This window comes from Perca flavescens, chromosome 21 (assembly GCF_004354835.1).
Source record: "Perca flavescens isolate YP-PL-M2 chromosome 21, PFLA_1.0, whole genome shotgun sequence".
NCBI classification, from domain to species: domain Eukaryota; kingdom Metazoa; phylum Chordata; class Actinopteri; order Perciformes; family Percidae; genus Perca; species Perca flavescens.
In genome coordinates, this window is record NC_041351.1 from 28,636,916 (window position 1) to 28,651,400 (window position 14,485).

At 40.3% G+C, this 14,485-nt stretch overlaps 1 protein-coding gene across 7 annotated transcripts in view; it reads right to left on the reverse strand.

Moving 5' to 3' along the window:
* ryr2a (ryanodine receptor 2a (cardiac)) overlaps positions 1-14,485 on the reverse strand; it is a 261,766-nt gene that overhangs the window by 125,505 nt on the left and 121,776 nt on the right. For all 7 annotated transcript variants that reach the window (XR_003691303.1, XR_003691302.1, XR_003691301.1 and 4 more), the window contains 7 exons: positions 11,224-11,342; positions 10,127-10,260; positions 6,902-7,143; positions 5,906-6,098; positions 5,172-5,376; positions 4,635-4,739; positions 460-563 (listed from right to left, as the gene is read on the reverse strand). Coding sequence is in view for 4 of the 7 variants with exons in the window: in XM_028567569.1 (XP_028423370.1) it covers positions 460-563; positions 4,635-4,739; positions 5,172-5,376; positions 5,906-6,098; positions 6,902-7,143; positions 10,127-10,260; positions 11,224-11,342 (1,102 nt within the window). In the remaining 3 variants the exon portion in view is untranslated. The remainder of the gene's footprint in view (positions 1-459; positions 564-4,634; positions 4,740-5,171; positions 5,377-5,905; positions 6,099-6,901; positions 7,144-10,126; positions 10,261-11,223; positions 11,343-14,485) is intronic.

The following is a 14,485-nucleotide window of genomic DNA, read 5'->3' on the forward strand; positions in this document are numbered from 1 at the left end:
ATAGTTTAACACAGAGGTCTGACCTATCTCACGTTTCTGCTGTGCTTATTTTCTGTACTGTGTTGCTTTGCTAGCATCTTGGATAAACTTAATCTAGCGTTACAAACCAGTCGGTGTCATTTTCTTAAGCCTGGCCCAACAGGTAAATTAGCTCTCCAAGCTAACGTTAGTGAAAGTGTTGACATGCTGTATGAAAGCATCAAACATGCATTTTAGATGAAGGAGATGCGAGTATATCCAGTTGTTCCTCGTCCCCGTTTGCTCAGCGCCGTTACATTGTATGTATGTACTGCTTGGAAGCGTACTTAGTGAGTTAACTGCCTAGTCTACAGAAGGAATCTTAGAGAGTTTACTAATGTACAGTATGAACAGATCGTGTTATTGGGGCTTAATGGTGTCACAGATAAATATTGGATCTAAATGTCATATCTTATGTTGCTCACTGCACTGATGCATTACTTGAGAGTCTCCAGAGACATCTGTAAGTTGTAGCTTCTTTCTTGTTCAGGAAGCTTGGAGAACTCCACCAAACAGGGGTGTTGTCGCTTGTTATCATCTCGTACCTGAAACACACAGCCACACATAACAAAGCAAAGGTTAGGACAGTAAGGGAGTCTGTTGCTTGGCACCCTTTGATGTCAGGAAACAGAGAACCCTGGGACACCTGGACGCATCAAGTTATAGAACTGGAGTTACATCCATGTAACTTCCATTTTTTAAGAGCTCTGCTCTTGAACAGGTATCACGGGCTGTTTGGGGTGTGATGTGTAATATCTGAATTAGTCTATATCGACGATGTTTCATTTATGGATTGTTGCCGGATGTCTCTATTTTTGGCCAGATGTCTGTTACCTTCCTCTTTCTTTGTGTTGGTGTTCTAACCTCCAGTGGATTTCTGGGGACTATGGTTAACTGCTCCTCAGATCTCTGCAGGGTAAATCCAGACAGCTAGGTAGACTATCTGTCCAATCTGAGTTTGCTCTCGGACGACTAAAACTACTTTTGAACGTACACGTTCCACCAAAACAAGTTCTTTCCCGAGGCTATGTAGCAGAGAACCGTGGCTCCGTCTGGCATTTAGCGCCACCCAAGACGATTGTTATTGGTTAAGAGAAATGCCAATAAACCAGATCACTTTTCTCCCATCCTGGAATGCTGTGTGGACTAGCCAGACCTTCATCCGCAGCGCTGTGGATAGGGGTCTGGCAATGCGAGAGTATATCTGAATATACTGCAAGAAGTCCCAGGCCCAGCTCTGGGCAACAAGTGAGGACCCTCCTGGTTATTTGGGCATTGCACTGAATGAGCCACTAAAGTGGATATGAATGACTGACTGGAATTTGATAGGACTGCAGAGCACGAGCAGAGCAAACTCTGTATTTATAGAAAGATGTAATGACCTTGGGTTGAAAGACTAGGTTAGGTTGAAGCTCTGCCAACTACCATTCAGCCTCCGTCTGTTGGGGGGGTGGTGTTGAACACCTGTAGTGGTAGATAATGAAAATGAACAGAATCTCACAGAGGCAACTGTGGCGATTCTAAAAGGTGGTGTCGCCCCACGTCAGGACGGGGAGGTTAAGTTTCTGTTGTCACTGACTGTACGAGACGCTGATCTAAGACGGCTAGAGCCTGGGTCAGTCTGAGGTTCCTGTCTGTAAAAAGGACGTTTTTCCTCGCCACTGTCGCACCAAATGCTTGCTCGTGGGAAATTGTTGGGTCTTTGTAAATTATAGAGTGTGGTCTAGACCTACTCTATTTGTTAAGTGCCCTAAGATAACTACTGTTGTGATTTGACACTATAAATAAAATTGAATTGAACTGCCAAGCCCCTTTTAAATATGTGTAGCTAAGTAGGCTGCTCAGTGCTGTCATTTCATTCAGACATTACAGCCCATTTACAGAAAGAGCCACGTTTGGCAGCTGGTGCGATGTGGCTGCTGGAAAACAGCAATGTGTTGACAAGTTTAACGATTTGATTTAAAATAATTTTTTATCATTAGTCTACTTTATATGGTCTAGCAGTGACCAAGCATTAAATGACAAGACTTTAAGTTGGACTTGTTTGAGTCCTGTTTGCTCACCCCCTACATGACACTGTTGGGTCCCTGAGCAGCTCCTTCAGCAGCAGACTGATACACCCCCGGTATAAGAAAGAGAGGTACCGCAGGTCCTTCATCCTGGCCGCTGTCAGACTCTACAACACCTACACCACCCGATAATTGTTGTAGTTTTTTGTATTTTTTCGGGTCCTGTCTCAATCACCCACCACTCAGCATGGCTCTATGTATATATTTCTTATTATCTGTATTTATATTTTTCCATCTGTATTTATATCTTTTCCATTCCAAGTACTTACTTTTTCAATATTATTTATATTATGGTCACACTTAAATATAATTTATATTATGGTTAATTACTTTCGCTGTTATGTAATTACATATTTTTCAATCTAATTTCACGTCAATTACTTACTTACATTACAGTATTCTTTTTTTGCACTATGGCCACCTCACTTTACTTAAATACTTTTTATATAATGCCACTTTACATTCATTCAGCGTTTTCTTTTTACACATTGTCTGTTGTTTGCCTGTTGTTTGTTTGTTTGTTTGGTTGTTTGTTGGTTTGTTTTTATTGTGGAAAAACTGCTGCTGTAATAAGTGAATTTCCCCATTGTGGGATAAATAAAGTATTATCTAATCTAATCTAATCTAACATGCTGTATGTAAAGATGCTACACATTATTTTATTCATCCACAAAGCTGGCATAAAAGTCTATAATATAAGGAGGGGGACAGCTGGTCTGGTACTGTGATTGTACAGTACACGGTTTTGTTTTCCTCTTTTGCGAAAACGGTGAACAGGAAAAATGATTTACGTAGACTGATCTGACGTGAAGAATCTCATTAATGAGATCATGTTTAATTTATCCTAATTTTTGGAGCGTAGAAGATGATACTTACATGAGAAATTTACAACAGCTCTTAATCAGTGAAACAAGACCTGCAATTCATTTACAGTGAGGAAAATAAGTATTTGAACACCCTGCTATTTTGCAAGTTCTCCCACTTGGAAATCATGGAGGGGTCTGAAATTGTCATCGTAGGTGCATGTCCACTGTGAGAAACATAATCCAAAAAAAAAAAAATCCAGAAATCACAATATATGATTTTTTAACTATTTATTTGTATGATACAGCTGCAAATAAGTATTTGAACACCTGTCTATCAGCTAGAATTCTGACCCTCAAAGACCTGTTAGTCTGCCTTTAAAATGTCCACCTCCACTCCATTTATTATCCTAAATTAGATGCACCTGTTTGAGGTTGTTAGCTGCATAAAGACACCTGTCCACCCAATACGATCAGTAAGAATCCAACTACTAACATGGCCAAGACCAAAGAGCTGTCCGTAGACACTAGAGACAAAATTGTACACCTCCACAAGGCTGGAAAGGGCTACGGGGAAATTGCCAAGCAGCTTGGTGAAAAAAGGTCCACTGTTGGAGCAATCATTAGAAAATTGAAGAAGCTAAACATGACTGTCAATCTCCCTCGGACTGGGGCTCCATGCAAGATCTCACCTCGTGGGGTCTCAATGATCTTAAGAAAGGTGAGAAATCAGCCCAGAACTACACGGGAGGAGCTGGTCAATGCCCTGAAAAGAGCTGGGACCACCGTTTCCAAGGTTACTGTTGGTAATACACTAAGACGTCATGGTTTGAAATCATGCATGGCACAGAAGGTTCCCCTGCTTAAACCAGCACATGTCAAGGCCCGTCTTAAGTTTGCCAATGACCATTTGGATGATCCAGAGGAGTCATGGGAGAAAGTCATGTGGTCAGATGAGACCAAAATAGAACTTTTTGGTCATAATTCCACTAACCGTGTTTGGAGGAAGAAGAATGATGAGTACCATCCCAAGAACACCATCCCTACTGTGAAGCATGGGGGTGGTAGCATCATGCTTTGGGGGTGTTTTTCTGCACATGGGACAGGGCGACTGCACTGTATTAAGGAGAGGATGACCGGGGCCATGTATTGTGAGATTTTGGGGAACAACCTCCTTCCCTCAGTTAGAGCATTGAAGATGGGTCGAGGCTGGGTCTTCCAACATGACAATGAGCCGAAGCACACAGCCAGGATAACCAAGGAGTGGCTCTGTAAGAAGCATATCAAGGTTCTGGCGTGGCCTAGCCAGTCTCCAGACCTAAACCTAATAGAGAATCTTTGGAGGGAGCTCAAACTCTGTGTTTCTCAGCGACAGTCCAGAAACCTTTTTTTTAGATTATGTCTCTCACAGTGGACATGCACCTACGATGACAATTTCAGACCCCTCCATGATTTCTAAGTGGGAGAACTTGCAAAACAGCAGGGTGTTCAAATACTCATTGTCCTTACTGTATCTCTCTGAATGTTTAACTTTGTGCAGCCTTTACATTCATCTGTCGGCATTCAATTCAGAGTTGAAAGGGACCTGCAATGACTTTTACATAAAAGTGACTCGGGCGCTTATTCAAACATGAGACAAACATGCTGAATTGTCATCAGATTATGTAAATAGGAACATGTGTGAAAGGGGCTTATAATCAATCAAAATTCAAATACAATATTGAGCTGTTTGTCTGATACTCACAGCACCGTAGGTCCAGCCCAGTTCTATCTTGTTCATCACCCACAGTTCATGGATGTTTTCTGCAAGCTTCTCCCTGATCCTCTCCAAGTGAGGTGGCAGCACAATCTACACACACAATACACACACAACACACACACACACACACACACACACACACACACAGAAAAACCAACAATGAACGATCATTTTGGACATCGCTCTTCTGCTTCAGTCTGGTTTGTTTTGCTCCACAAAAAGAGACTGTTGTGTTTGGTATGAAATAAAACATTCTTCGGGAAAGTGGCATCAAAACAGATTGTGGAAAAGGACATTTAGCATTTAAAACTGTTGATAAATCTAAATAAGCTCATGAAGCAGGATGAAATAATATGTCATAGTAATGAAATACAAAGTAAATAAAAATGTATTGATTTATTTCATTGTTTTATTATATATTGTTTCTCTATTTATTCATAGGATTGTTTATTTAAAAATGTCCTATTTATACAATATAGCACACTCCTGTAAGATGGTAATAACACTGGCAGTGGTCTGTACCTGGCTGGTGTCCACAGGTGTGGGGGTGAATGCTGCCTGGCTCAAGGTGATGGTGGGTCCCAGCAGGTCTCTGGCTGCAGTCTGGTCCTGACTGGCCTCCAGCTTCAGCTTCTCCCTGGGCAGCACCGCCTCATAGCAAGGGGCGTAACCTGGAGGAGGGAGGAACTTAAACTCCCCATGACGACCCCCGAGGAGGAAACGCACCCTGCAGTGCGACAGGTGACAGGAGGAGGAATCAATAGGAGACATTATGGTTTAGAGGGTATGATTTCAACATGGAAAAAATACTTATGTCCTTTCCTGAACATCAAAGGAAACAAGTCTGTAACACCACAAAACCCAACTTGTTAATTAAATGGAATTAGATGTTGTTTGTCAGTATGGCTGCTCAGATTTCAGCAAGTAGAGTTATACAGGTAAAAGTTATATATATATATATATATATATTTGTAAAATATTTATAGTTAAATAGGCACAAATACTACAAACAAATGCATTTTATTTTGGTGTTTGGAAGTTCAAGAAGTGTCTATATATACTGTAGTGTTACTGGAACTACAAAAATATGAGAGAAGTGAAAGCATTTTTTTTGGCCTCATGTAAAGGTGACTCTCTGCTCTGCCGTTTATAAACTTTTATGGTTATATGTTGGATGGTGAGACAAAATATACTCAAGTTTTCTCTGACATGAAGGGGGCAGACAGGGTGTGAACTGTTTTCAGTAAAGCACTGACTTGACTCCTGCCGAGAAGCTGGCCACAGGAAAGAAGAGGCCGTCAGAGTTGAAGTTCTCAAACATGCCTTGAACCGGCTGGCCGTTGATCCTGAAGGAGATACTGGGCACGCTGAGGTCCAGGCAGCAGCTCACCACATCCTCTGCTCTCAGAAGATGCTGATTGGGTGAGCTAACAGTCCGTGCAATGCAGCCTGCACAGTGAGGACAGAGTTTCAGTTTGGTTTGAGTTGAACTTTTTAAATGTCTGCAATAACAAGTCACCCAAATCCACATCAGTGCCTTCAACACATCCAGGACCGTACTTCTGTTCTTCACCAGGGATCAACCCATACTGGTTTTTCAAGGCCGATACCGATTATTAGTAGTTAATGAAACCGATAACCGATATTTGGAACTGATATGCATATACAGTGAAAATGAAAATCTTTAAGTTAAAATTAAGATCTTGAAATGTTACAAACTCCAACACAAAACTGTGTTTAAATGCTTTGAGCAATTATTTAATATAGTAGAAACTTGGGGTGGGGGTGAGTGAAACTGAAGCAGAGGGACAGACACAGAGCTGTAGCAGAGCCAAAGTAGAACACTTTTAAATTATCGGCCAGGGCCGATAATCTGTCCATCCTTATTCTTCACAATAAAAGACGTGCTTCACCAACTCCAAATGACGCACTAAAAGCTTCTTGAATGTAAAGTGACTCTGTCGCCCAAGCGTTCTTGCTGCTTTGTTTCATCAAAGTCCCTTTTGTATACTAATTAGACAAAATAAAAAAAGAAAATTCACACGTAGATTCTAAGATGAGCGTTAATTCATTCTTTTTGTACTTCGGGGGCGATCGCTCAGCATAAGCATCAGACCGGAGGGGTCAGGATATGGCCAATTTACTATTTAGATAAAATTCGTACCTAGTTTTATTACCATCACACACACACACACACACACACACACACACACACACACACACACACACACACACACACACACACACCTCACCTGACCAGAGATGGAGCCCATCAAAGCCATAGGAGTAGAGGTCATCACCCACCCCATTGCCCCCCCACCCCTCGCCCCCGCTGGGGTAGGGTGCGTAGCCATTGGTGTTGGCCCAACCCACCCTGAGGTGAGAAGCCTCTGCTGTGACGAACGGCAGCGCCTGATCCACGATCAGCTCGTAGTACCACTTCCTGTACTGAGCAGAGCCGTCACTGACACCCAGGAAGATGTTGGGACGCATGCTGTCGGGAAGATGAAGCAGAGGAGAGACTCATCTATCTGAAAATAGATTTTCAGTGAATGACAACTTCTGTGCATTCTGAACATTGAAAGACTTTTTTCTTTCCACATTTGAAGCTTCTATTGAGGTTTTCGAATGTAGCTTTGAAGTCATAACCCTAAAAATATAAAAATAAACAATCCTCAAACAAAATCCTCAATTCGAATAATTGTTTTATTAAATCAATTTTATCTTTTTTTATTTTATAACGACTTAACTAATTTACTACAGTATTGTTAGAGACGTAATAGATTTTCTGTTATTGTGGTTATATAAATGAGCATGGGCATAAGCCCTTTGAAATGACATACTGTAATTTAGTGCTGACAATAAATGTTTTTTTCCTCATCATTGAGATATTATCATCAGTGATAAACACATCACAAAAGACTGCCTGAAAACACGACGAATAAGAAAAATACAGATAGCTTTATTTATCCCCGAAGGGAAATTCAGTTTCTACAGTCCACCGAAAATACAAATGCACATTCATACGGCCAGTCATCAACAACAGAGGCGGCACAATAAAAAGGCATATGAGAAAGTGCGAGATCCAGAAATATACAACAAGTAAAAAAAAAAAGAATTACATAAGAACTGAATGAAGACCATAAAGTGCAATAAAAAGAGACAAAATTGATAAAGTGACAAATGTATTGCACATTGCAATTAGAGATGGCCGGATATCATTTTTAGCTTCCCGATACCTATTCCAATACCTGAACTTGCGTATCGGCCGATACCAAGTACCGATCTGATACCGGTGTGTCATATATTTTATTATGTTTTAACAAATGTATACTACTATCCCTGTATGGATGTGACATGATTTCTATCTCTGTTGTCGGTCTGGCTCAGGTTAAACTCAGGTTGATCAAACACAAACAATGAATGCCCTAGAACTTTCTTTTATTCTCCAGTTTGACAGTCAGTTATAACGGAAAAAGAACATAAATAAACTACTTTAACGTAGATTTTCTTTAGGGCTTTATTACGTGGTATCGGATCGGTGCATAAACTCCAGTACTTCCCGATACCGATACCAGCGCTTTAGGCAGTATCGGAGCCGATACCGATACTGGTATCGGAACATCTCTAATTGCAATACATTTGTGCATGAGGTTTGTGCAAAACACATGTCATTCAAGACAGCTACTCCGCATTCAGCAGCTTAATTGCAGAGGGAATGAATGATTTGGAGTAACGGTTAGTCTTTCTGGAAGGCAGCAGATGGCACGTCCTGAAGGCATTAGTGTTAACTCACTGGACAAAATATGGTCATGATTAATAATACGTTTTGCCTTTTGAGAACACACTTCTCCCAGAGAGAGTTTAAGTCACTCTGATGGGCTCCAATGATTTTGAGAAACGATATTATTCAGGCCGTTTCTGTCCTTCACAGACAAACCGTTAAACCAACAGATGAATGAAAACGTTAACAAGCTCTCAATATAAGACAGGATCGACCTGCACACACATACCAAAAGAGATGATTTTACACAGCAAACTAAATATCTGCTGTCCTTTTTAGATAGCCACTGGCCTAAAACTTTGGTAGACTGCAGCCTCTCCCCTTCACACACACACACACACAGACACACACACACACACTGAGCGAAGTCAGCGGACAGCAGATGGACAGGCCGCGGTGGACACGGTGAAGTAAAGCTCGAGTAGAAGACCACTACGCTCGTTACTGTGAGTAAGTCCAATAAAACCGATGCGAGTAAAAAGCCAATACTTAGCGAGTTGTGACAAGCTAAAATGAAAGCTGTCGGTATGTAGTCTTACTGTTCATCTTAGCTAGCCACATATCTGGCAAATTCATGTAAACGTAGCTGCTGGCTGAGACCATAACATTTTTCAATACATTTGCCTTTTGAACTTCAACAACAACAACAATATAATAATATTTGTTTATTTGTAATTTCTCAGCTTTTACATACATACAAAATGTGTCCTTTGCATTTAACCCATCCTATACATAGGAGCAGTGGGCAGCCGCAGTGCAGCACCCAGGGGCCAACTCCAGTTCTTTTTACCAGTGCCTTCGTCAGGGGCTGGCAGGAGCAGTAACCTAGCATTAGAGATGTTCCGATACCGATACCAGTATCGGTATCGGCTCCGATACTGCCTAAAACGCTGGTATTGGTATCGGGAAGTACTGGAGTTTATGCACCGATCCGATACCACGTAATAAAGCCCTGAAGAAAATCTACATTAAAGTAGTTTATTTATGTTCTTTTTCCGTTATAACTGACTGTCAAACTGGAGAATAAAAGAAAGTTCTACGACATTCATTGTTTGTGTTTGTTCATGTTTCACAAAGAGTTTAACCTGAGCCAGACCGACAACAAAGATAGAAATCATATCACATCCATACAGGGATAGTAGTATACAGTTGTTAAAACATAATAAAATATACGACACTCTGGTATCGGATCGGTACTCGGTATCGGCCGATACGCAAGTTCAGGTATCAGAATCGGTATCGGGAAGCAAAAAAGTGGTATCGGGCCATCTCTACCTAGCATACCATTTTTTGGTGTTTTTACAACGCTCTGGAGTTATTGGAAATGTAAAGTGAAAAATTCCAACACAACCCTGCGCAGCAACCACTGGATTCTTGTTCTACAAATAGTATATTACTAATAATATTAGTGTAGCCTAGTCTTTATCTGCAACTGTAAAGAAATACTGGGTTTAAACAGAATAAATAGACATGCAAAATAAAACTGTCAATCAAATGTTGATTTTGGATAAAGCTTTGAAGCTTTAAACTATTCAGTACAGCCCGATCTTAAAATCACAATATTTGCCATTGAATTTAATGTACTGTAATTTCTCAATTCTGTGAACACCACTAATTAAATCAAGTGTGTCTGTGTGTGCGCGCGAGGTGTGTGTGTGTGTGTGTGTGTGTGTGTGTGTGTGTGTGTGTATACCTGCTTACGTGGTTGATCAGGCGGGTCTGCAGTAACAGATCTCTTCCTGGCAGCAGGTTGTCACAGATGAGGTGCTGGTTGGAGCGCACTGCCACGCCGTGACACACACACAGTGAACACAACACATCTAGAACCTGGACAGTACACACATGCCAGATAATGTCAGTGTTGTAAATATATTATTGTTACAGTATGAAAACACACACACACACACACACACACACACACACACACACACAAACACACACACACACTGAACTGCAGGGTTCTTGATAGATTTGATTGGACAGGCATCAGCTCTTTTTTTTTTTTCTTTGCCTTGAGACATATCTTGGTGTTATCTCACGCTTCTCAGTGGGTGCCCTCCAGGAATTTCTTAAAATGTATTACACTTAAGGAATTTAAAACAAAGTTAAGTTGAGAAAAAGTGTCTTAATATTTAAAGCCCTGCTTCTGGCACTCTTGTTCATCCAGCACAGCTTCAGGTCCCGCCCACAGATTCCCACCACACACAATTATCCATAATAATAATAATAATAATAATAATAATACATTTAATTTATGGGCGCATTTTAATACATTTTATTTCATAGCAGTCAAAGACACCTTACAGTTAGAACAAGCAAAAATACAATTAAAAAGGCAAATATAATTAAAACAAACTAAAATTGAGATAGAGAATTAAAAGAAAGAGTGGAGTTATATGGGGTAGGCCTTTAGGAATAGGTGAGTTTTGAGGGAGGTTTTAAATCAGTTTTCCATGTGGACATGTGCACATAACTTTTCTTTTTATTATTATTATTATTTATTTTTTTTAGGGCATTTTCAGCCTTTATTTTTGACAGGACAGCTGAAGACACAAAAGGGGAGAGAAAGGGGTAACGACATCTAGCAAAGGGCCGCAGGTCGGAGCCGAACCCGGGCCCGCTGCGCCGAGGAGCAAACCTCCACACACTCCACCAACTGAGCTATCCGGGCATAACTTTTCTAACTGATTTCAAAGTGTATAATGGAAGCTTGTACATGTGTAAAACTTTTGTTTTATATAAAGACATACTAACCATGTATACCTATAAGAATAAAGTAAGTGCCTGTACCTTGTAGTTGCGTCCATGCTTGTCCAGCAAAGATATAATGGATTTGATGTGTCCCTCTTTGATTATGTTGAGTGCCTCAGGGCTCTCCACCAGAACACAGTGAAGCACCTCCAGTATACCTAAAAATACAAAATATCTATAGTAAGAATGACTACAAATGAACAGAAAGCATTCAAAACCAGGGGCCGCATTCACAAATGATCCGGAGGCTAAAAGTAGCTCCTAACTGATGCAAGACTCCTACGCTTTTGTTCAAAGAGTAATTCACAAAGAATTATAGGCCCTCCTGAGTCACTGAGACCTGCTCACAGTCAGTCAGCTGTGCACCTCATTGTGTTGACATTTGGGGAAAATACAATGATAGTGGACTTTTAAAAGCAAGCATGTGAAGGAGAACGAGTAGATAAGGACCCAGTCAGCTAACCTGAAAAAAAATTCAATAACACCGGACATGAAGGTTTAACAACGCTGCACTTCTGTGACTCTGGAAAAATACAGTTTGCACAGCTGATGAACTTGGAATGTTTTAACTTTCATTGTCAGAATTATAAAACTAATCAACTCATCAAGACAGATTTTGTTTGGATTTGTTTTCTGCAATAAATGTTTTTTTATTTTTATTCAGAGCAATGACCAGAGTTATTTCACCTGTTGTTGTGTGGTGAGAAAACAGAAATTGCACTGTGTGATTCCAACTAGGCCTGTAACAACTATTAAATAATTGTCTAACCGAAAATGTTTTTTAATTAGTAACGTTACCGTAAATGACGCTGTAGCGGACATGGCCGTCATTATTATTATTATCATTATTATTAACATAGTTCCACAGGGATTTGAGCTTTTATTTTTCTAATCTGTACAGAACAACTTGTTTGCTAATGTCTGCTAAGGTCCTAAGGGGTATGACTGTTGATGGTAATTGTTGATGTTGTTTAGATGTGCCAAATTGTAATTATATAAGTGATTATTGGTCAGACTGTTGAGCTAAAGCTAGGCTAGCGGCAGCTGTCACTTGTTGCCATAGCAACTCCAAACACCCTGGGCTGTAGCCGTCTAAAGCCAGAGAAATTAAACATGCTGTTTGTTGTTTATAATTGATGCTTTGTTCTTTATTGACAGGAATAAATATAAAATAAATATTTTCAATTTTTTGTTAATTCAACCCTTGTGTCGTCTTCAGGTCAATTTGACCCGTTTTCAAAGTTTCTTTATCAGAAATATGGGTTTCTTTCAACCAAATTAACCAAAAATAGCATGGGTCGTTCCCAATTAAGTTCTTCACAAGTAAAATTAATGATCACTGCTTTCATAGAATTTTGGGTGTTTTATTTAATTTTATTCCATTTGTGTTCTTCCCGGGTCAATTTTGACCCGGTGGTGCAATGGGGCACTTTTGCGCTCAACAGCAGATGAACACACACACACACATACATGAATGCACATGCGGAGACACACAAACACCCCCACACACATACACCCCCACACCCCCCCACCCCCACAAACGCACACATTCATACAAACAGCAGCTGAGAACTACCTCATGTAATTGATCACATTATTGTGCTTTCCAGCACACGGAAATGCACCCAAACACACACACACACGGACAACAAACATGCACATGTACATGTGTGTGCGCGCACATGCATTCACACACACACACTCACAAACACAACATACTGAAATTGGACAATGGATCATTATGATTTTCAGGAGATGAACACACACACACATGCGTGCACATGCTTGCGTGCACACACACACACACACACACACACACACACACACACTTACAGTACACACACACACACACACACCCAAACACACACACACACACACACACACACACACACACAGTAGCTGAGACCTGAAGCACATGAACGCACGCACACAAAGACACACACACACACACACACACACGCCCACCACACACACACACACACACACACACACACATGCCCACACACATGCCCACACACACAAAACACACACACACACACACACACACACACTCCCGTTGCAGTGGATCACACTACTGTTCTTTTCAGCAGATGAACACGCACACACACAGACACACATGTACACATGCAGACGTGCACATGCGTGCCCCCACACACACACACACACACACACACACACACACACACACACACACACACACACACACACAAACACACACACTCAGAAACAGCTGAGACCTGCAATATATCACACTATTGAGCTGTCCTGACATAAAAATGTACACAGACACACATGCACACAGACATGTGCGCACACACACACACACACACAAACACACACACACACACACACACACACACACACACACACACACACACACACACACACACACACACACACAAATACAAACATACAGACACAACTTCAAACTACAGTTTTGTACACCTTTGATGTGACTTTTCCTAAAAGGGGCCAAGTAAACTTTCAGTAAATTATTTTTTTCCTTTTTGGTAGCTCTGCTTTGTTTGTGAATACAATTGCATTTGTTAATTTTAACCTGGGAATATAATAATTGTCACATACCAGCCATTAATCCAAACACAACTTTCTCAATATCTCAGATCTCAACTGATTTTACCACTCAGAAGGTAGGTATAATTTTATGTAAATGAGGTCTGTTGACCATAAATAGAACAGAATAAGTGTAAAACTAGTTGAGATGAAATGGAATTAAGTTGAATAAAAGTGGTAACACAGATTTGAGTGATTAATTATAATTGCCTATGCTTTATAAACACGCAAAGCAGATCAGGTCACTTTTTGCCCAGGAAGACACCAGGTGTGATTATTGGACAATTATTGGTTTCAAAACCATATCCTGACTAATCACTACCATATACTAGTCAGTGATTATCCACAAACATAGGTTCATCTGATCTTAACTATAATGAAAATAATTCATAATTTATGCTTATTTTACCCCTAAAATTAGGTATTATTTCATGTAAATGAAGTTTATTCACCATAAATTCCAAAAATAACTGTAAAACTAGTGGTAATGAGTTGGAATGAAGTTGTTAAGAAATAAAATAGAATTGGTTGATAATTCATACTTTATGCTTTATTAATAACCAAAACAGACCGGGTCAATTTTGACCCGGCAGGACAACAAGTGTGATTATTGGCTGCCATTAAAAAAATTTAAATAGTTTCAAAACAGTATTTTCACTAAACTTTGACTTATACCAGTCTGTGATAAACCATCAACATATGTTTCCATTGATCTCAACTGTTTGTCAAA